The sequence below is a fragment of the Jatropha curcas genome, chromosome 7 (assembly GCF_041381405.1).
Source record: "Jatropha curcas cultivar XTBG-Jc1 chromosome 7, XTBG_Jcur_1.0, whole genome shotgun sequence".
NCBI lineage: Eukaryota > Viridiplantae > Streptophyta > Magnoliopsida > Malpighiales > Euphorbiaceae > Jatropha > Jatropha curcas.
In genome coordinates, this window is record NC_143157.1 from 29,964,168 (window position 1) to 29,987,967 (window position 23,800).

Consider the following 23,800-nt stretch of genomic DNA (forward strand, 5'->3'; position numbering starts at 1 on the left):
TTAAATTTGTTGTTAAATGTCTTAATTACCCCTCCCAACTGTCATAAACGGCTACATAACGGCTAGTTTGAAGGGTATTTTTGGAAAAATGAATTTTTGGATTTATTATAAATACCTCATTTTATTTACAAATTCATTACAAAAAAATCTCAACTCTCTCTACTTACTCTCTCTACAATATACTACACTCTCTACTTACTCTCTCTACAATATACTACACTCTACTCTATATTATTCATTTATTTTTCTCTACTCAACATTTATCTCTTATTAAGGTAATTATTCTCTCTAATTTTTTTTATTCAATTTTCCAAATTATATTTTATTATCATATAATGGCAAGTGGAGGAAACTCAAATTCGGGTAAGGGCAAGGGAAAAATTGGAGAATCATCTATCCCTACAAACGACATCTATGATATGATTCCCGACCAATTTAATTTTGAGGGTTTTCCAAATGAAAATTTGGATATTCCAACTCAAGAATCCGAATTTAATGAGCAATTTCAAGAAGATGAAGAGCAAGAGCAAGAGCAACGAGCAAAAATTGTTACAAGAGCAAGACAAAGTTCCGACATATTCTCCATTCATTTCACAAAAAAATTCAAAGGTAAGAAAATGTATGATGTAATTTGCAATTATTGTGGAAAATCTTATAAATTTAAACAAGCGGGCGGCTATGGATCATTTTGGAAGCATTTGGAGGCAAAACATCCAACAAAAATAGGAGTTGATCGGTCTCAACAACAAATTTCCGGGTACACTTCTAACCTTTCTTTATTTAAATATTCTGAAAAAATACAAAAAGAAGAATTAGCAAAAATGATTTCTATGGAACATTTATCTTTTAGTTTTGGTGAAAAAGTAGGTTTTAATAATTATTGTCAAAAAGCTTTAAATCCTTGTGCTAAAAGAGTACCAAGAAATACAGTAAAACGAACTATTATTTCTTTGTATAATAAAGGAAAAAAAGAATTAGAGCTTTTATTTTCTCAATTGAAAATTCGTGTTTCAATTTGTTGTGATGTTTGGAGTGATCATTGGCAAATGCATTCTTATATGGGTATTACATGTCATTGGATTGATGATGATTGGAAAATTCAAAAAAGAATTATTGGTTTTCGTGTTTTTGATGATAAACATACTGCAAATAATATTTATAGAGTAATTGTTTCAATTTTAGATGAATATAAGTTGAAAAAAAAAAATTTTTCAATTTCATTTGATAATGCTTCTGCAAATACTAGATCTATTATTGAACTTAAAAGAATTTGTGAACCAAATATTGGTGGTAAATTTTTTCATATAAGATGTGCATGCCATGTTTTAAATTTATGTGTACAAGATGGTTTAAAAATTCTTGATTGTTTTATTTCTCCAATTAAAAAAGCTATTTCATATTTATGGACACATCCCCAAGTAATGAAAAGTTGGGCTAAATTTTGTAAAGAAAATAATAAAAGACCAAAACGTTTTCCAAGGGATGTCCCAACTCGTTGGAATTCAACATATGAATTACTAAACGAGTCTTTTTCTTATAAAGAATTATTATGTTTTTTTGTTACTAATAATATTGAGGATATTAATTTATATCCACAAAATTGGGAGATTTGTGCAAAAATTTTAGATATTTTAAAAATTTTTAATGATGCTACCTATAAATTTAGTGGGGTTTATTATCCCACATCTAATTTATTTTTACCTATGTGTATTAATATTGTTACTGCACTCCAAGAATTTCAAAATGATGATTTATTAAAAGATTGTATTTTTTCAATGAAAAAAAAATGGTTATCTTATTTTAAAAATATACCACCTCTTTATCTTGTTGCTATTGTATTTGATCCTAGATGTAGAATGGATGTATTATGTGATTATTTGACTATTTATTATGATGTATTAAATCTTGATGTAGAAGATAATGTTAATATAAATGTAGTAATGCATGAAGTTAAACAAAATATTATGCAATTATATAATGAATTTATTCAAGTTTCTAGTTCATCTACATCTACTTCTATTTCTACTTCTTCTCAATCTAATATTCCACAATTTTCAACACAAAGGGTAAGTGGTGTTGGTGTTGCCCAACAAGTTTTATTGCAAAGACAAAAAAGAACAAGGGAATCCAATTCTATTTCAGAATTTGATAATTATCTAACAACTTCTTTTGAGTTTGGTGATGATTATGCAGATGCAGATTTTCCAATTTTAGATTGGTGGAGTCGTCACACAAATACTTTTCCAATTCTTTCTTTACTTGCAAAACAAATTTTAGCAGCTCCGGTCTCCACTGTTGCGGTTGAACAAGCTTTTAGTCAAGGAGGTAACATACTTGATGAAACACGATCTCGTATGACACCCGATTCATTAGAAGCACAAGCGTGCGTGGATGATTGGACCAAAGCCGAACTAAGAGCCCAAGAAAATCCAAACGAAAATGAAGATTTATTTGATTTATACGATGGGTCCTCAACGGGAACATCAACCGGTGGTGCAAATAGCGATTAAGGTAAAAGGGGTGACATTGATATAAGGTAAGTAAGAACTACGTGGGCTTTGATTCCTCTAAACCCCAAGAGGATACGTAGGCAACTTAATTTTTTTTTTTTTTAAAAAAAATTAAGTTCAAGCCCATTTTTTTTTTTTCAAATTATGTTCAAACTTAAAAAAAAAAAAATTCAGTTCAAATTTTTTTTAAAAAAAATCATTATGTTCAAACTTAAAAAAAAAAAAATCAATTCAAATTTTTTTTTTAAAAAAATCATTATGTTCAAACTTAAAAAAAAAAAAAATCAATTCAAATTTTTTTTTAAACCGGTCTTAAAAATTTGAAATTTTTTAGGTGTATTTTTAAATTTTTTATGTTCAAATAATTTTTTTTTTAGTTGGTCTTGATATTTTAAAATTTTTTAACAGTATTTTTAAATTTTTTATGTTAATATAATTTTTTTTTTAAACCGGTATTAAAAATTTAAAATTTCAAATTATGCGATTCGCCGGAAAACCAATCGGAACCGTCGGTTTTGTAATCGGATCGGAACCGGAACCGGACGGTTCCAAACCGGAACCGGAACCGGCCAATTTCGGTTCGGTTCCAGTTCCAGCTTTTCTGGAACCGGAACCGCCGGTTCCGGAACCGTGGCCATGCCTATGTTTACCTAAGGAAAATTTGTATTCTTCTGCTGACAATAGAGTACAATGTAACTTTCTATCTAGCAAAGATAAGACCAAGTTTTACGATGATAATAATAATATTATTCTACAAGCAGAGAAAGATTTGCAGGTGGCCCGTCAAGTTAGAATTGAGGTCAAACCATGTGAAATTACGTATATTAATATTTAGAAAACGCAGGCCAAGGAATTGGAGAAGGTGATTATATTAATTTGACCATATCTTAGGAGACTGATGCTTATGCGTCCTTTGCCCGCACATCCTTGTAAGGTTCCATTCCCCACAACCCTTAATTTTTAAACATTTTTTTATTAATTTAATCAAAATTTCATTACACAAATCTTTCATAACTTGTCGGTACTTTAAGGTTGGAGTAATGTATTACAATTACCTAGATTCTCATTGCCCCATTTGTTTGCCCTACTCCAGCTGGCTTTTTTCATTTTATTTTTAATAATTTGATTTGCTTCTCGTGTTATTTAATAATTAAATTTCATTAAATCAGCATTTGGAATTCAATTTATATAATCAAGAATTTTCTTAATTTGCTCTAATTTTATTTTATTTTCTTTGGGGAGGATGATATTAATGTTCCCTTACCATAAGTAATTTTCTTTCTAATTAAAGAAATGAATTGATGACATTTTTTAGGCATGGAAAATTTGCATCAGCAAATGGGTAACCCAAACGTGCGACTCATAGGAACCACAAGAGCAGACTGACTCATTCCACCCAACGGACCAAAGGCTGCCACTTGGACAATCACAAGGCCATTACATTAACGCTCCTTAATTTTCTTTCCATTGTACGGACGTGCTATAGTAGAATTACAAAGTAAACAACAATATAACATTCTGGCTTAATCACTGACCCTTTATTTGGTATTTACCTTGCCTATTCTGTTATTTGTACTAATTTACCCTCCACTGGTCGGCCGGGCAGCTGACGTCACCAGAGTCGGTTTATTCTTTCTGGGCCTTGGTCCTGTCCCTGTCAGGTCCATCAGGGCAGCCAGCCAGCCCACTTTCCTTCCTATAATAAACCTTTTGCCTTCGCTTCACTTTTTCCTCATTGCATTTACTTCTTCTTCTTGATGTTTCATTTTCAACATGGGCGAGAGAGAGAAGCTTTCAATGGTGAAAGTGAGGCATGAGCTTCTTCGAGGTATGTAAAATCTTTACTTTAAAGTCAAAGTTTTCAGCTTGTTCTTATAGCTTTGTCTTCAACCCTAAAATTTTTTTGTTTGTCGATTTCTTTACTTTTCTTTTCTTGTTTTTCCGATTTATATAATTGCATATGCTTATTAACATGGCAACAATTTTGCACGCAGTCAATCTTGAAGCTAAACTCATGCATAACGACATCAACAAGGCCACCATTTATGCCGCTTCAAGTGGTGGCGGATTGCTCGCCGGCTTCCAGTTGGGAGCTGAAAGTCACTTTATAACAGTGGCTTCTTCTTGATTTGGTGCTATCCTACCTGAGCTTTTTCTATTATTTATTTTCTTTTTAATTTTTATTTTGGATCTTCTTGACCTTGTAAGACCTTTTCTTGACCTTGTAAGACCCCATTTTGTGTTCACTTTTTCTGTTTTTCATATTATCATGAACTCTGTATCAAAATTTCTTGATATAGAGTTCAGAATCCGATCTTTCCCGTTTCCGCCCAACTCATATTCTCCTTCCTTGTCTATCCCTCCTGAGCTGCTTGAATCAAACAAATATATCTCTCCTCAAACTCACCCAATTAAAAAGCAATTTGCAAGGTCCATGCAAGCCATAGTCATGGAGCTGCTCTTTGTTGCTATGTGGGTTTACTTTCTTTCTTTCTTTCATGTAAAATTTACTTACGGATGGTGTTTTTTGAGGCAGAGTTTGTGAAAAGAGTAGTAGAGCCACTAATAAAAAGTATTTTGTCTTCTATTCTCAGAAAAAAATAAAAAAAATAAAAACCCTATCTTTGTGATATTCTGTTGAGGCCATCATTTTAGATTGTTAGTATATGTGGTGTTGCAGGCATCAGTTTCGTTGTTTTATATGTTGTTGGCTGAGAAGTGAATAAGAGAATAAATATTCTCTCAGATCTGTGTGTAAGACTTCTCCTCGTGACTGCTCTTTTGTACAATACAAATATATATATCCACTGTATTATTGGACCTTTCCCCCTCCCTCTCTCTCTCTCTGTAGAAAGTTGTGTTCTTGTAAAAGCTGACTACCCTTCTTCACTGAGAAAGTGTTAGTATTTTTCTACACCATCATAAATGTCAAGAGCATAAAAGACATGTAGAAGGGAGAGAAAATGAGAGGAAAAAGTTTTCAGTAATATTTACATATTTCATTTTTTAAAAGTTGTTTCTTTCTTTCTTTCTTTCTTTCATACATACAAGACATACAGAAACTTATTTTGGTAGTCCTTATGCTCCTCACAGTGTTACCGATTTGAACATAAGATATCATTTGCATTTTAAGCGACAAAAATGTATATCACTTCATCTCTTTGCCATTTTAGTTAATTCAAACTTCTTTATTTAAAAAGAGAAAAACAAAACCATCTTTGATAATTTCAATTAATTGTTAAGTGCTAATTTTATTTCAAGAAACAAATTTATCCTCACATGGGTGCAGAGGTTAGTCAAGATTCCTAATGTCCTATGCCATATTTATATTTGGAACATGTCAACATCAAAAAGAAAAATTAAAAAAAAAAACATTGGAATGTTAATTTTTTTTATAGTTGAATTATTAATTTGATGAAGAGATAGAATGTATGTTAGCCCTCCCTGCAAGAACTTTAGAATGGACATGTGTCTTGAAAATGATGTTAATATGTAAACTTAGATTGGTGAAAATGGTTTGTAATAATGAAATTAAGAGGTTAAATGTTAGATGTAGACGGGACGTTGACATGAAATCATTCCATTCTATATTAATTATGGCTAATTAATGCTTAATCATAATTATATAACATGAAAAGAAAGATTATTCCCTCATGTCCTACACTGCTAAACCTGCATGTCCAGAGAGATTCAGATCACCATTCCCTTCTTCCTCGATCCTCAACTTCAAAAGAAAGAAAGAAAGATCGATGGAGAAAGGGATCTTATGCAAAATTAGTGCAAATAATTGGTCAAAATAATATTTTCAAATATCAAGGCAAAAGCTTTGGTCCTAATTATTATCTCCTTAGACTGACTTTCAGAGTTTTGAGTACCAAAAAGTGGTTAGAGAATGGAGAGAGAGAGAACGATAACTTCTAACATAAAATGATTATGTCCACAAGTGGGCTTGGAAAAAGCTAAATACCTTTTTTATTGCCCAAAATTATTTAACTTACGTACCCATTTTCACCTCTCTTCTTGTGAATAAAAGCTGTGTGTATTTATAATTTCAACCCAGTATAACATCAGCAACAACAAAACTGTTTAACGTTTACTCAAGGATATTATAGTCTTTTTATATGTTTTTTACTGTGGCTGTGGCTGTGGCTGTGCCGGACACAAGTTCTGTAAAAAGATATTTTTGTATATATATAAATATATCATGTGACAAGTATCACCAACACAGGGACCCTTGTTTTTCAAACTTTTAACCATCTTGGGCAACATACATCACTCGTTAGGTTTATATTTACTTTTGCTGGAATCATTCCATTGAAGACTCTTGAAAAGGCATTTGCAAGGGAGATAAAAATTTGAACATACATTGAGAAAGGAAGAGGGAAATGACGTCTGTCAATGACTCTCATCGATAATGCCTTGATGAAATTTTTTACACCCTTTTGATTTTTGAGAGGGGACAAAAAAGCCAACTGACCTTTTGTGTGCCTAAAAAGGAATTTTATATTTTCTTTTTCTTTTTTTTTTAATTAACAAATTGGGTATGTTTTTCATTATTGAGAATGATTTTTTTAGCAAAAAAAAAAAAAAAAAAAAAAAAAAAAGAGAGTTAGAAATAGGAAATGAATAATTTTCCTATCATTTCCACCCTGTTGACCCTGTTAAGTTTTATGATCCTATTCCTCCTTTTGGTTTTCCATGGAGACTGTTTATTTTCAACCATCAATCGTGCTTTCACGTGGGTTTTTTTACCTTTTCCTCAACTAACCACAGTAAATACCCGCACTAAAATCTTTATTTCCACCTTACTTTGTACAAAGTAAAATGATAATTAATAAAAATTATTTATATCAGTTCCGGAGGAGTGATCCTCCTCTCATCGATTTAACGATTAGATGAGAGACTAATTCATTTGCGGTCGGGAGTGACTATGTGTCATCTCTAAGATACAGACTCCACGATTCTATTTTAAATCACGATGATGGAATCTAGTGCGATTCAATCACAGAACTAAGCTATCTTAGGTCCTATTTTAATATTATCTTAAATACGTTGTAGTACGTTAGAAATATTAGATTTGCATCTTAGCTTAAGTCCTCTAATGGTTGCTTGTTCTGAATTGGGCCGGGTGGTTCTCATGTTCAGACCCAATAAAACGGTATTCATGGGCCAAATAAAAAAAAAAGGCATGAAATAATTGGGCCAGCCACCAGTTGCTAAACAAATGTACACACTTTCGGCCCATTGCCTCCTCTCACTCGCGGTCCCTGAACGACAGGTCCACCACCAACGCACTCAACTCATCATTTCATGTTTAAAGAAAGAGGTTGTCGTTTGAAATCAATATGACCAATCATTGGTGGGGGAATTTTTGGAAGGGTGGGGATCAATTCTTAATGTGTCATACATACCATGATATGATGGTTTTAAAAGTATATTTATCACCACGCATTAAATGAAATATACTGGTTCATATCTCACTTATGGATCAAAATAATGAAAATAAAAAAATTTTAATATTTCTGTGTTTTTTTTCAACGCATGATTAGAAATATTCCCATTTTTATAAAAATTTTTATTTTCTTCAATTCAACTTACGAATGGAGCCATAGAACCGGTCTAAGCAAATCTAATCCATATTAAATAAAAATCCATATGTATGATAGAAGAAACTCACAAGATTGCACTCGAATAGGTAACCCCAATCTTGAAATTAACTTAAAATATTCCATTTGTTGGTCAATTATGTAGTCATTGTTGAATGATAATCCACTTGCTCCAAATAATATTATATGTTTTGGAAAATATTCGAGCAAATTCGATGGGTAAGCGTGCCGCCAATTGATTGGTCGTTTAATTTTTTTATTAGGCTAATAAAAAAAAATCTTAGTGTCAACAATCTGTTGATGGCAACACAAATAAATTTAGGTTTATTCCGTCAATTTCTTTCATTTTTCATAGGTTTCAATCTGAAAATGACTTGAAAACTCTATCTTCCAATTAATACACATAATGGTCTCATGTAATTATATAAAAATAATATATATTTATTGTGACGTCTAATAATAGAGAAGTTGAAAAATTAATAATTTATTTTTACGAACTTCGTGCATAATAAGAGAAAAGGATATTATTATTATTATTATTTTATTATTATTATTATTATATAAATGATGCAAGAAAATGATACTCATTGATTAATTGAGCACCGTTATATTATTACGATATACTGCAGAATTTCGTCATTTTGGAGTTTTTAAATATATATATATATATATTTAAAGTATCTATCACTATCTACCAAAAGAAAGAAATAAATAAATGTAGTGGCCAATGAATGAATTGAAAAAGTTTGATTTTGCCATATAGAATTTGGCTGGCCTATTTATGTCCCCAAAGCAATTTCTTCGGGCTTTACTCATCAATAATAAAAAAAACCTCAACACATTAGAATATTCTATCTGCTCACCAAATTCTTCAATCTTTTAATTTATATATTTTTAACTCTCAATAAGTCGAAATAACACTTTGAATTACACAACAGAGATCACTATATATAAATCACTAAACTAATGAAGATCTTTATGGTTGATAGTACTCGGACTTGACACTCTCTTTTTCACACAAGTGAGAAAATCAATCAAATAACGTATAATTATAAATATATAATATAATACCGTAAGGTTGTAACGGCCAACAAAAACCTTGAATGATGGTAGCTGGGGACATTGATATATAACCATCAATCCCTTTTCTTTTTTTTCTTTTTATTAATTAATATGATTGTTGTACCAATAAAGGTTTGCTCAAACTTTTTATTTTAAAAACTAATATAACACAAATAAAATAAACTTTCATTTACTTTGATTGCATAATTTAAAAATTGAATTAAAGGTTTTTTTTTGTTTGTTTAAAATGAATTTTTCATTGTGGGTTGTTAGAATATCGCAATGTTTGACTTACCATTCACATAGAGATAAGTCATGGAAAAAGAAATATCTCCTAACTACAATTTATTTATTTATTTAAAAAAAAAAAAAAGAAAAGAAAGATACTATTCCTTTGTCACGGGGAAATCAAGTTTCCTATTGGACCTTCACGTTCCTGATAGATAAAAATAATGATTCAATTTAACAAAAATGGAATGAATTAATTGGTGGTAATCGACCTATAAATGTATATGTATTGTCCACCAATAATTGTGTCTGCCTCCATGAATCTCTATCCTGTCTTTCCAACCCATAATAAATAACTTTGGGTTGCTTGCTGGACTGCAATCTATATCTCTACCTCAAAATACCTATTATTTTATTTATTTAATATATAATACTTGCATGCTTTGAAATATTAATTTTAAATAAAAATTTTAAATGGATAAATGATATATATAGTAATAAAAAATAAAAAATAAAAAGAAAAAGAAATCTGGGCAGGACCCTCCACGGAACAAGAATAGGTCAGAGCTTAGTAATGAAAGCGACTAAAAAAGGAATGAGAGATTAATTAAAAATCAAGAAATAAAGAAGCTTCTTTATCATGTGCATGGGAATTCAGAAGCTACCTCTTTGAGAGTCAACAAACATTTTAATTTCCAAAAGTATTTCTATTTTTAGTAGTGGGAGATTAGGTGCTCCTAATCTCAATTTAATCATTTTTATTTACCTCTATTATTGTTTAAATTACCACATTAAGACAGTAATCTTATGGTCAATTATTGTTTCGTATCTTTCTTGCTCACTTCTTATTATTCTAATTAATTAATTAATTAATTAATATTAGCTCCTCCTCCTCCATTATTACTTTATTTTTCAAGATTTTTCTGATGCACCTCCATTATTGGTCACCTCAATTTCAACACTATCACTTTCATGCTACACTCTAGTGCTGTAAATTATTGTTTCCTACCTCCCAATTATTATTAATTCTTTCTTTAGTTAATAGGGTATTAGAAAATAGTTAATTTTCATTTTAAACGTAATTTAAAATATAATTATTTCAAAATATATAATGCTGGGTCAAAGATTCTCGAAGATGTAAAGGAAAGATGTGTTGAATAATTCTATGGGCAGAGAAGAATTTCCAATCCAATGCGCTGCTAGGTAGTAGAATTAAGTATTTAAAAGAATTGGCGAGACAGCGAGAGGCGGAGGAGGCACAAACGGAGAAGAAAACCTCAGTCAATGCATGAACTAGTGTAATTAATACCCAGCTGCGAACCTTTATTGAACCCATAGAACCTAAATAACACGTGGAATGCAGTGCTAGCCTTGAAACATGAGTACCTACCAAGCCCTCATGTCAACCTTCAAACCATAATAAATAAATTAATTATTTAATTGGATAATACTTATCTACTTTCCCGTATTAAATATTGAATACATCAAGTCAATTAAATTTTATATGCAACAATGAAAACATATACCCAATATAAATAATTCTTTCTCTGTTTAAATTATTATCTTTGCCTCAAGATATGCTTTCTTACGGGTCAAGGATATAATATATACTACGACGACGCCGCATCGAAAATACAATTTAAATCAAAAAGGTTAGAAAAGATTAATTTACAGTAAAAAAATGAAAAAGAAAATGTTGACGAAATATGTGTTGTGATGATAATAATATTGAAGTCAAAAAAAGTGAAGAAAGTCAACCGACTTGGTGTTACAGGAATTTGCTTGCTAGTTGTATTTTGTACTTCACCCTCAAGTCTTCGAATTCCCAAGAAAATATTTTAATTATTATATATTCAATTCTCATTCTCTCTCCAAGATTCTTCTTCTTCTCTCTCTTCTTTCTCAAATATATTTATAGCATAAGGCCATAATAAGCAAACTCATCTTCTTCTGTACTTCACTTCCTCGGTTACTCCACATCTTCATATCTAAAAACCTCTCTCTCTCTTCTTTGATAGATAGCATTACTAGAAATGGTGGTGGCATCTCCAACCCCAATTCGCAGTGAAAAAATCCAGGCCATTGAGTTGCCCATAATCGACCTCTCATTGGCAAATAATAATAACAAGAGATCAGAGTTGCAGAATCGAATCGTTCGAGCCTGTGAAGAATTTGGTTTCTTCAAAGTGATAAACCATGGCGTTTCGCAAGAAACCATAGCGAAAATGGAACAAGAAAGTCTTAGCTTCTTTGCAAAGCCCGTCCCTGAAAAGCAACTTTCTGGCCCTGCTAATCCTTTCGGTTATGGCTGCAAAAATATTGGCTTTAATGGTGATACGGGAGAAGTTGAATATCTTCTTCTCAATACCCATCCTCTCTCCATTGCTCAAAGATCCAAAACCATTTCCAATGACCCTATCAAATTCAGGTACACTAACCTTTTCTTTCCTTTCTATTCCTTTCCTTTTATATTATATTGCTTTCAACTTTACATTATTTTATATGAATTGAATGATTAAAAAATAAGTAAAAAAATTTGGGAACTGTTCTTTTTATTCATGGGCTGCTTTTCTTCAGTTCTGAAATTTGGTTTTGCAGTAGCAGCAGCAGCATGCAAAACTAGCGTTTTCCATTTTCTCTTTCGTTTTCTAATTTAATCTTTATGGTTATATATACACACACACATATAAAAGGTAACATTTGGAAAATTGGTATTATATATATACAGTTTTGTGCAACTGCACCTTTCTTTGCTTCGAAGCTAAAGTAAACCATTTTTAAGCCACCTTCTTCCTCTCTGTTTTTTTTTTTTTTTTTAATTTTCTGATTAATATATATGGAAAAGACTCCGTGCATAAATCCATTTATACAATAAATAAACTCATTACAAATACTATTTTAAATCGAAAAAGGTCATATAGTCTTGTCGCAGCTAACCAACGTTGAGCTGTGTCAATATATATAAGATTCAATAAATAATCGAATTTGTAAATGAAATAGTTGATTTTTTTTTTTAAAAAAAAAAAAGCCAGCACACGTGACTTATAAAACCACTTAGAACATCTGTGTTTTTTTTTACCAAAAAAAAAAAAATAATAAAAGACCCCGAAAAAAAAAAATTCACATGGGAGTCGGCACTATGGGGATTATACGAGCGAGTCTCCTGGAAGGTGGGATCCCCCTCTCTCCGACACTTCTCTGTCACTCAAAATACTTGTGTTGTTTTCGATAACGCTCGTACTTAGCGCGTGGTTAACTATTTCACCAAGTCAAAATTAATAAAATCCTACATTTTGATTTTTAATTTTTAATAATAATAATAATAACAATAAAAAATGGTAATAATAGTAAAGGATAAGGCAAAGTACAATCAGTCTATCACACAGAAGATATTGGAGAAAGAAAGGGATTGACGAGTCATAGAGATATATCAACAACGTCTAATCAAATCAAAATTTGAAATTTTTCTTTTTTTTTTTTTTTTTTTTAAATGTTGGTGTGAGAGTGTGTTGGTGCATGGTAGTGATGATGAAGCTTGTTGTGTGTGATAAAATGTGACAGCTCTGCTGTGAGTGGTTACATAGAAGCAGTTAGAGAGGTGGCATGTGAGCTTTTAGATCTGATGGCAGAAGGGCTACAGGTCCCACAAACCTCAGTGTTTAGCAGCTTGATCAGAGACGTCGACAGTGACTCCATCCTCAGGCTTAATTACTACCCGCCTATGCCTATTCTCTGCAAGGATAACGACACATCACCTTCTTCTAATTACACAACCAGAGTTGGCTTCGGAGAGCACTCTGACCCTCAGATCTTAACTCTCTTGAGATCCAACGATGTTGGTGGCCTCCAGATTTCGTTAGATGACGGTGTGTGGGTCCCTGTCTCTCCTGACCCCACTGCCTTCTGCGTTAATGTTGGTGATGTTTTACAGGTTGGTATAACTATTTTCCTTCCTTTTTCTCTCTTATTTAGTATTTACTATTGCTGTAGTAGAAATGATCACAATCGGAGAAAGGTGATTGAAACTGGGGAATCACATTCACTGTCAGTTGTCACTGAAGCTATGGAGAGTGGAAGAGTGGGACCCTTTAAACATCAGTTTCTAACCAATGAGAATAAGAAACATGAACTGGGTTGTTTCGGAATAAATGGAACTGGAAAATTTGTCCGCTCATTTGGGTTTTCTTTCCATTTCTGGTCTGTTTAGAAGCTGACTTCAGTTTTATTGCAGGGAAAGGGAATACCTTTTTTAATTTAACCAAAGGGATAAGTGATAAACGTTGAGCTGCCTTGAGCCGATTCGGTTCTTCCTTTCGAAAGATATGATAATGATAATAGATAATATAAGGTCTTTTTTGGTCATAGCTGTCTATCCAAAATATCATTTACTCAAAAATAAAACGATTCCTGTTTTGAAAGTGATTTCCTATAACCAAAGCCATGAAAATGACTTTGATAAGATCTGTGATTGTCCCACTTTGAAAGCTGTCAGAAAATACCCTTTTGTTCATTTCCTTTGTTATAATTTTTCAAAAATATTCGTCTGTTTTCTGATAGGCTATGACAAATGGAAGATTTGTGAGTGTGAGACATAGAGCTCTAACCAATTCAGACCAGTCCAGGATGTCAATGGCGTATTTTGCTGCACCACCTTTGAATGCCAAGATCACAGCACTGCCAGAGATGGTTTCAACCATTAAGCCCTCCTTGTATAGGACTTTCACTTGGGCTGATTATAAGAAAGCAGCTTATTCTTTGCGCCTAGGTGATAGCCGTATTGATCTATTCAGGAAACAAGGAGAAGAGGTAGCTTGATATCTTTTGTAGGGTCTTGGCTTCTTGCCTTTATGTGTACCCCTGAATGGGGAATTTTGGTTACACATGGAAAGATCAAAGTTGTAGTCTTGTAGCTCGGAGACAGCGGAATGGTTTTCCATCTACAGTGTAGTGTTTTTGTGTAAAATTTCCTTTCTTTTCTCCAAGCCTGGCCCTCTTTTTTTTCCTCCTCTCTTTTTTCTGCTGTCAAGTAACTCAATGCTCATTGAAAAGATAAGGAAAGCCATAAAGAAAAATTGGACATCACGAGCTTATGATTATTTATATCATATGCCATTAGTCATGGAAACTGAAACTAAATAAATGTTGAATTTATATATATCTTCCAAATTAATCTATATACATACAATATGTTAGAGGCTCTCTAAAAACAGAGCCATCTAATTGAAATTGAATGATACAACACATTTATACTTCATAGTTATGTTTGCTGTCAGAAATAACAAAGCAAATGTCAAAATCCTGAAAAAGGTGCGATGCTGTTCTAATATCAGCACAAGTCATCTCTGGATAATTAATGTTTCCAGAGCTGAGAATGCTCTTATTTCTTTTTCTTGTTGTCCCATGCTTATTGCTGTTTTTAAAGGAGAAAACCAAGATCAGGCGCGATCCTGTGATCTTGCAGCAAATCGCGAGCATTTCTTCCGATTAGTTTTGCTAAGTGCACAGACACAAGTCTCGAGGAGATCATAATCCTCTTCCCAGTACAACAATGATGCCTTCTCCGGGTTCTTCAAAAGCATTTTTGAAGCCAGGAAACCAGCAATTGTCCATGTCTGATAAAGCCGGGATTGTTTACCTATAAACCTTCCACGCCGCATGTCATAGTATTCAGGCCACTGATCCACTGACAACCTCTTCTCTGCCAAAGAAACTGCCTTCTGCGCTAATTCAGGCCTCCCCATTTTTATACACGCCAAAGTAAACTGGAACAATAACCAGTAATAGCTTAGTAATCACAAGTCTTACTATCTCAGATCAAAATAGATCCAGTGTCCAAAAACATCCAAGAAAGTTATAATTTGGAAAATTTACCTGCCATAGAAGTGTTGGCCAAGATCCTCCATTGTGATATGACCATGGGCTGCAAGAAATCAGGGAAGATTAGTAAATTAGAAAGCAATAGTTCCCCAAAACCCGTTGTGCTGCTAGCCAACATATTAATGGGAAAATGAGAGATCTAATTAAACCAAGTGGAACATAAAAGAGCCTCACGTATTCTTTGGGTCACTGCCAGTAATTATACGCCACTCTTCATTTTCCAAAGCAGGGTAACAAATCTTAAGAGGCATGTCAGCCATAAGATCATCCCATTTGGCTTCAATCAAATTCAGGATACCCTCATTTTGTTTTGAGGTTCCCAAAGAGGAAACAATGGCCCAAAGATTTCCAAGAGTAAAAAACCTAAAATCCATGTGAGCAGGTTGTAAATTGCCAATGAGGTAGCCACCTTCTTCAGGAATCCAATCCACTAGCCAAGAAGGAATTTGATCCGGATATATATTGAACTTGTTGACTGCATCTGTCGAGTATTCCTCTGTCTTGTAACGATATATCTCATTAATCTTCTTTATATCGACCCAATAATACTCTCTGATGTGAAATGAGAGTGCACTGAGTCGGTTGTTCACAGCAGCTACCAATTTCTTAGTTCCATCGTTGATGATAAGCATCTCACGTGCACAACGTAAAGCTGAGTAGAATAAGGCCTAAAAAAAATCAAACTAGTCAGGTACAACCCTATGGCTAAGGAAAGGAGAAACTAAAATGTCTGAATAAAAGATGAAGTTAAAAAGAGAGAAAATGAAAAGCAAGCAAGAAATAACAATGAGACACGCATATATGTTGAAGAAAGAAGGGCATATAGGCATCTCCATCTAGAGCACTATTTCATCTATGGAGCCTATTAAATGCTGCTGGCAGACAAATGGAATATAATAAACATCCAAATGGGTGATTAGGCAGAACAAACCTCATAACTGCTGAATAAAATGTAAAAGAAAATCTATTTGCTATACTTTCTACAACATGTAACAAATAAACCAAAATCTAAAGTTGAATTGACTACCACCGACTTACTTGGATTTCGAGAGGGTGTCCATGAATACCCATCCGCCTATCAATCATACAGGAGCCATCAGTGACTAACAGAGTAGGAAACATGTCAAATCCATCTGATAAACACAAATTAAGTATGAGCCTTATGCCTGTCTGAACATCAATTCTCTCTTGCAATGAATAGTCGCCTGTGATCTTTCCATAAGCTCGCAACAGCATTATCCACCACAACCCTGTTGATGGACATGAGTTTCAGAATCTAATAATGCTCCAAAATGTTTCAAATGAGTTATTTAAATTGATAAAGAAACTAGAGGAACACTTGAAACATGCAGAATGAAGCAGGAACGATAAGAATTTGAACCAACACTATATGAAGGCCTGCTTGGCATACCAGAATCAACAGGAGCTACACGCCCAATAGCTGATTCACCAAAATCAGGATCCAAAACTTCTTCAAATGCTCCATCATTTCCATCGAGGGGTACGGTTCTGACTTTAAAACTTGCTGGCATCAACCCTTGCCCAGGACTGTAACAGTCCACTGTCTTCTCCCAACTCTAAAGAATTTAAAGAGGAGAAAACATTATTGCAATTAAACATTTGAAGGATTATTGTTTTTATGTCTTTTTGCTCTTAAAATGCAACATTCCTGGTGTTAATTTCAGAAAGAAACCATTGCAGATGGATGATAAACATGCTACCCTGCGACATTCTATGATATCATTAGACCTACTTAAAGCAATAAGCTAATTTATTTGTTTTTGGAGATAAATGGATTCCATCTCGCAAACCTTGTCGTACAAACTAAACTATGCACAGTGCAGAAATTACGCATATTTTTTATGTGTTCAGAAAAAGAAAACACTGAAACATTAAGGCAGATTTGAGTTCAGTTCAAAACCACAGTACATCAGGGTACCAAGGAATGGATGTAAGCAAGAACATTAATAATACATCTACTGAGCCATAACGGAACACTATGTAATATGGTCAAAGACATTTATAGTGTGAACCTCACGCCACAAAATTATGAGGCATTGTGCTCACAAAAATTTTGCCACGTCTTTTCCATTAGGGTTGGAAATTAATGTAAACATTATAGAAAGAGGATCCAAAACATAATTTGGGCTCGTAAAACTCAAATCAGCAGCATTTCTTGACATCCTGTATAAAGTTTTGTGTGATAACTAGATTAATCCGTTCATTTTTATCTAATGTGTCTCATCATCAAATCAATATGCCGAAGTAACACAGTTTCATTTCACATGCAAAAATGAAGTGACACTTACTAGATGGAAAAATTAATCATTGAAAGAATCAACAACAAACAAATTCATCAGTGTTGCATTCTAAAAGTGCACATGAATGCATTAGGCAATGTGCAACTTTTCAAACATAAATTACCTGTAACTGTAATGTGTAAAGAAGAAAGTTCTTCACAATCTCTGGCTCTCCATTAAGCAAAAAAGCAAGCGCAGACGGAACAAAATCACGGATAAACACTTGATCATAATTCAGTGGTTGCTTGTCAGCAGGATCATTTGCAGCAACAGTCCCCACTGGATTCCCACAGTAATTCACAATAGCACCTTGAAGCAACTTCCATGCCTCCTTTTCAATCTCAGACACCTCTCTCTCAACATTAGGAGAAGTCTCATTCAAACCCTTCAAATAATCTATGTTGACACTAGTCCCATTAATATCTACCCTATTAGACGTTTCATCTTTTTTGAGTGCATTATTTCCTGTTTCAATTTTTTCAATAACTAAAGGCTTCTTCAAATTCAAGCCTCCTTGAATAAAAATGTTTTCAAATCCCTTCTCATTAACATGAGACTCTACTGATGTTGAATGGTTCCTAAAATCTGATGCTACCCTGGGAATTACTAAAACACCCCTTATACTACCCATATCTACATGAAACCTATAAGTAAAATTAAAAACCTTGGATTGACCCCAATTCAAATCAGAGACATTAAAAGCTCTGCGATTTGAATTGACCAAACTCTTATTACCTATGATCCTGGACTTATTATTGACGCTGTAGCAATGAAATCTACGGAGATGGGTTGATTTTGATTGTGATTTCGACAAATTGTTATTGAAAACTCGATTATTTAACTTTGGGGAAGAAACCCCAAAAAGGGAAGAACTTTTAGACCCAATTAGAATTCTACAACAAGGTTTCATAGTTGAGATTCCAATACAGCTGCTAGTGGTCATTGTTAATATGCAAATTGTAAAAGAATCTGAACAAAGGTGCTACCTTGAACAATCTATATATATACAAACGTTAGTTGCTATATCTTATAAACCCACAACACAACTATCTCTGTTGGCCTTAAAAAATTATATGAACCACAGAGTAATAGACTGAAGAACTATATAGAAGAATAACTAAAAATGAACGGTTATGTGTAAATTCAAAATGGATAAAAATGATTAAAATTTTAAAAATTTGTTACTTACAGTTGAAGAGAGACGTTGAAGGACAGCTTTGAATGAGAGTGTGTCTAAAGATTGGTAGATTTGGTAGGAGGCGCCCCAATGGATTTTTATAGACGCGGAAGAGGAAAACTTCAAGATGCAGGGGCGGAGCTTGCAATTACAGTACTGCCCCTGCACGTGATTTGTCATTTTGAATGGTCCCTTGGTCCCCCACCCAACACCTTTTTGTAATTCTGCGACTACCTCCATTTTTTGTCATTTAAGATTTTTTTTCAAAAGCAATTACATTACTTAAATTATATTTAAAAAATTTTAAGTTAATGTAATTATTCTTTATATCATCTCTTTTTTTCTGTTTAATAATTTACCTTTTATTAATCAAACACTAACAGAGAAAGAAAAATAATAAAATAAAACTTAAAAATTAGGGAGAGAGCTAAAAACTTCAACTAATACCCTCTAATTTTAAATTAGATAAAAAAACTTTTTAAAAATACAAATAGAAAAAAAAGAAAGAGAAAATAACGTCAATTATAAAAAAAAAATAAATTAGGTAAGAAAACTAGGATAAGATACATGGAGGGTAATTCGGGTAGTGAAAGGAAACGAAGACGTATTAGAACAGGCACTTCAAATGTGATTGGATAAAGGGCAAAATCGACCACGAAAGCTCCATTTACGAAAGGATCAGAAATGTCGGTTCTGGGTTCTGATCCAGAACAGACAATATCGTATATTAAAATGTGCGGAAATCAAGAAAACCGAAGCCGAATTTTCTTCCAAAAAAAAAAAGAAAAAAAAAATGATATTAACAGGAGCGATGACTCATGCGCCAGCTCACCCAACTTTTGTAAAAGCTAGTGTAAAACAGTAAGCGCGTCCTCGACGGTAACGTGAATTGTGGTTAACGTGTGGTGTGAAATAGAAAGCGTTAACCAGTGAATATTTATTTATAGACAATAAATTAAAAAAAAATTCTCTCTGATACATTAATTTTAAATTTTCTTTTATTATTATTTTTCTTTTTTTAGAGTTTATAATTTAATATATAATTAATCACTAAAGAGTAATAAATATTAATATTACGTAAGAAACTTTTTAGAAATAAAAAGAGTAATAGATATTAATATTAGAAAGCATTTTTTTAAAAAATCCTTTTGTTTTTCTGACTTGGCAATTACGTAGAGTGGCAATTACGTAAAAGCAATCCTTATTTGCATTGAACATACTCTAATATCCTACGACTTTTCTGAATAATGCTCATGCTGCCATATTTTTCAACATGGATACATAGATCTTTTTCTTTTTCTTTATTTATTTTTTAACAAAAAGAAGGGTATAAAAATTAGCTAGCATAACTTGATTTTTTTTTTTTTTTTTTTGTGGTTGGTGTTTGTTACAATGCCAAATTTTGTAAAAATCGAGAAAACGAAATGTAGTTACATCTAGTCTACCAGAAAAATTTTACCTATGCCAGCATTTATGGCTCCACTTTTATATCAAACCAATGAGAATATAATTTTTTTATTGAAATGAAGGTATTTTTAACTATACACTGAAAAAAATGATAAAGTTAGAATACGGTTCAAAAATTCTTTATTGCTATTGATTTGGTCTATAAAATGTGGCTGAGAACGAGTCTAGACAAACAATTTTTTAATTTACGAAAGACAGAAAAATAAAAACTAAAAATCTTGTGCGATATTTATATAACACGTGGCAATTTTTTGTAGCCAAAATCGAAATACAGTATTATGTTTTTTATACAGAAAAATAAAAAATAAGATGGACGTGATTAGACCCATCAATATCAATAGATCTAATCTATAATCAATGGAAAAGTTTCATTTTGAAACAATAATATTTTTAATTATTTATCGATAAAAAACAAAATAAGAAAATTTATTTTTTAGAAATAATTTATCCTAATATTCCACCCTTCAAATATGGCGATATTTGCGTGTACATAGGCAAATGAGAAAATGAAAACTAATCTTTAGCGTGCGACTAGCACGTGTAGAAAGTGCAAAAGCTTCCAACATGGTCTATTAGTTTTGCTTCCTTCGTTTTATATGTTTTATCAATTAGAAATTTATATTTTAAACTGAGATTAATTAAATACAAACTATAATTAATAAAATGTTAATTATTTTAATAAACTTAATATGAGTCGCTCTAAATTCAACTAATTGTGTTTCTGTTCATTAAAACTACATTTTGCTGTCAGAGATAAAAGTGAACACTAGTGTAACAAGGCGATGCAGCTCCGTCGCAGTTACGCTGGGGCTGGGCATTTTCGTAACTGAATCGGCAGTTATAAATCGGCACGAATTGCAATAGCAAACAGTACTGCACCGCACATTTGAAATTCTCCACTGTTTTTTTCTCATAAGCTATAGAGAGAAACAAAATGGTGAAGGCGAAGAAGAAGGCTATCTCACTTGAAGCTTACGAGCATTTCCTTGACGATCCTTCTCAAGACGCCTTAAACATGAATCAGCTTAATGAGGTTACTCATTTTCTTCTATTTTTTTCACTCCTTTTTCATCTGTTTGGTTCCAGAGAAAAATGGAGGGCTCTTTCATATTCTTAAACAACGGATTATTTACTTTTCCCTCCAATTTTCTCCGCAACCAAACAGAACAGTATCTTCAATTTTACATTATTGATTCTCGTTTTCGTTGTTTTGTTTGGGCATGAATAATATAGGTGATATTAATGCACGGATTCAAAAAAATTTACCAGCGTCCTAAGGCATGTGTTCTTTTCTCTTGAATTGAATCTCCTCTTAAAATTCATAATTATTCCTCTCTAATGATTCCACTTTATTTCAGCATGTGTTGTACGATGCATTGATCACCGTGGATCTGATAAAGTTACAGCGGTCTACGCTCAAGGACGAGCTCTCGCCCTACGGTTCCTCAGTATCGCTCGATCAGGTGAAGCTAGACCTGGAAGCTCTCGACTGGCCGGAGTGCCATATCCATTCTATAGAGAGCGTCGGTCAGACAGAACCAGAATCTAACACTAACAGCAGCGGCAATTTGTTTTCGAAGGATGATGATGATCTCGAGCTGCCAGTTTCGTGTTCGAAGATCAGCGGCAGAAAACGGGGATCAAAGAGGATGAAGAGGAGCACGGAGGAGGACGGTGGCGCTGCTTGCTCTAACAATATTGCTGTTGCTGCTGACGTGGGCTCGGTTAACTCTTTTTAAGCACATTACAACCGGAAGCCCAAATGATGGATTATAATGGGCTAAGAATGATTTGGGCCTATACAGATATTGCTATATTGGGCTCGTGATTAATGGCCTCAAAAATAGACTTGTCCATTGTCATTACTTGCAGTTGCTCCAACTGTATCCAACTACAATAGCAAGAGCAAAATTCAGTTCCGGCCCATAAAAATTGAACTGCGATGCGATGGGAATTATTATTATATGATAAATATAAATAACTGCAACTCGGGGATTAATGATAAGATTGTTTATAAGTTTATTTGACAAAATCACTAACTGGATTGCAAGTTGCGATGACAAAATCACTAATTGACTTTCTAGTAGAGCTGAATTTTCCAAGGTTCTAGTTTTCTTTCCTTCCTTCCTTTTCTTAGATCGACAGCTATACTTGTTTTCTTCCATTTCATATAATCTTTTTTTCCTTTGATTTGATGTGATTAAAGACACAGGCTTCATGATAAGTCTCTTGCAAGGATTTTGAATTCTTTCCACTTGAAGCTAATGATTATTTTGAAATTAAAAAATATTAATGAATATGTCAAATTGCCATTATATACTGAAAGAATTTGAGGAAATTTTCTGATTTTGGATCACGATACATAAGAAGAAGTACCATGTTGCCGTAATGAAGGAACATAGCCTATTAGCTACGCAATGTTGGAGTTCTCAGCATATTATCCAGAAATAATTTAGGGTAGAGACGGATTTTATTATGTGATCACACTCTCTATTTTAGGCTTATTTGAGACTAACTTAATTTCATACGCATATCCATCTCAATTTGGTCTCATTGTTTTTCATAATCTTGAATTATATTCCATCAATTCAATTTTTTAGCTTTTTGGATTATAGTCAATCAAATAATCGTTTTTTTTTTCATCAATTCAACTTTTTAAATAAAAAAAAAAAAATTATTTGCATTGGTTTGGTTCATGAATAGAAACATAGATCGGATTTAGGTAAGTCAGTAACAATTAATAAATATCTATAATATAGGATTAAAAATATTTTAATTTCTTTTATATATATGGTTACTAGAAGTGATTAATATAACTACTGTATATAAATATAATAACCTCGAATGCACATAAGCAAAATTATCATCATCAAAATTTCCACAGATGGGATAAGCATGAAGTAATATAAAGCATGCGATCTTGCTCATAGTGGAAAACCAACACAAGCATTTACTTCATTTGTTCCGGGTAGGAAACATCTTCCATCCATTTTCGTTAATGACCTATACTATATACACTTATAGAAAGAAATAGATCACCATTAACTTTATGATTCATGTTATCCACTTGATCAAAACAGGTGGCTGTGATCACTTTGGAATTAGTTAAAACCCTAATTATATATAATTGAAGCGCAAAATTTGCATATGGAGACCTTCGCTTTCATTAGAAAGCTTCACGCAATTGATAAATGGGCATGAAAACGAAATATGAGCTTGAAATGGTTGTTAAGAGAGATGTTAAAGTGCACCAAATAGCATGTGTTTTGTAAAACATACCATTCTTGTCTGATCAGAGAAGTGTAATGGGAATCCATTATCTGTGCATGTTTTCTGTTGAGATAGGTTAGAATCTTAATGTAGTAATAATAATATGTGGTACTAATTCTTCTTTAATGGAGGTAAACAAAAGAAAACTTGTGTTTGGAGTATTTGAGAGATGGCTATTTCATAAGCAAATCTTGAGAGTTTGGTTATAAGAAACCTAAACCTAAACTCTTTATTTGCATTACCTAATCTTTAATCCGTTTTATTACCAGATAAACACTTTATAAATAATATTAAATTAAAATA

General features: G+C 32.8%; 3 protein-coding genes and 1 long non-coding RNA gene across 4 annotated transcripts; 3 read left to right on the forward strand and 1 right to left on the reverse strand.

The window, feature by feature from the left end:
• The first annotated feature begins 3,244 nt into the window (after window positions 1–3,244).
• Window positions 3,245–5,522, forward strand: LOC105643584 (uncharacterized). Its single transcript, XR_001047326.4, has 3 exons — window positions 3,245–3,439; window positions 3,826–4,338; window positions 4,505–5,522. It is a non-coding gene; the product is annotated as an uncharacterized LOC105643584 (long non-coding RNA).
• Window positions 5,523–11,326: 5,804 nt separating this feature from the next.
• GA2OX4 (gibberellin 2-oxidase 4) lies at window positions 11,327–14,388 on the forward strand. Its single transcript, XM_012228746.4, has 3 exons — window positions 11,327–11,834; window positions 12,968–13,337; window positions 13,964–14,388. Exons 1-3 carry the CDS (start codon window positions 11,440–11,442, stop codon window positions 14,219–14,221), a joined length of 1,023 nt encoding a protein of 340 aa, XP_012084136.1. The 5' UTR covers window positions 11,327–11,439; the 3' UTR covers window positions 14,222–14,388.
• Window positions 14,389–14,532: 144 nt separating this feature from the next.
• Window positions 14,533–18,839, reverse strand: A/N-INVC (Plant neutral invertase family protein). Its single transcript, XM_012228747.4, has 6 exons — window positions 17,708–18,839; window positions 16,695–16,860; window positions 16,322–16,533; window positions 15,458–15,951; window positions 15,278–15,326; window positions 14,533–15,168 (listed from the first exon to the last, which is right to left on the reverse strand). The coding sequence occupies exons 1-6, from the start codon at window positions 18,524–18,526 to the stop codon at window positions 14,842–14,844; spliced, it is 2,067 nt and encodes a 688-aa protein (XP_012084137.1). The 5' UTR covers window positions 18,527–18,839; the 3' UTR covers window positions 14,533–14,841.
• A 2,118-nt stretch (window positions 18,840–20,957) lies between these two features.
• On the forward strand, window positions 20,958–22,329 carry LOC105643687 (uncharacterized). Its single transcript, XM_020683008.3, has 3 exons — window positions 20,958–21,260; window positions 21,461–21,505; window positions 21,586–22,329. Exons 1-3 carry the CDS (start codon window positions 21,162–21,164, stop codon window positions 21,964–21,966), a joined length of 525 nt encoding a protein of 174 aa, XP_020538667.1. The 5' UTR covers window positions 20,958–21,161; the 3' UTR covers window positions 21,967–22,329.
• Window positions 22,330–23,800: the final 1,471 nt, after the last annotated feature.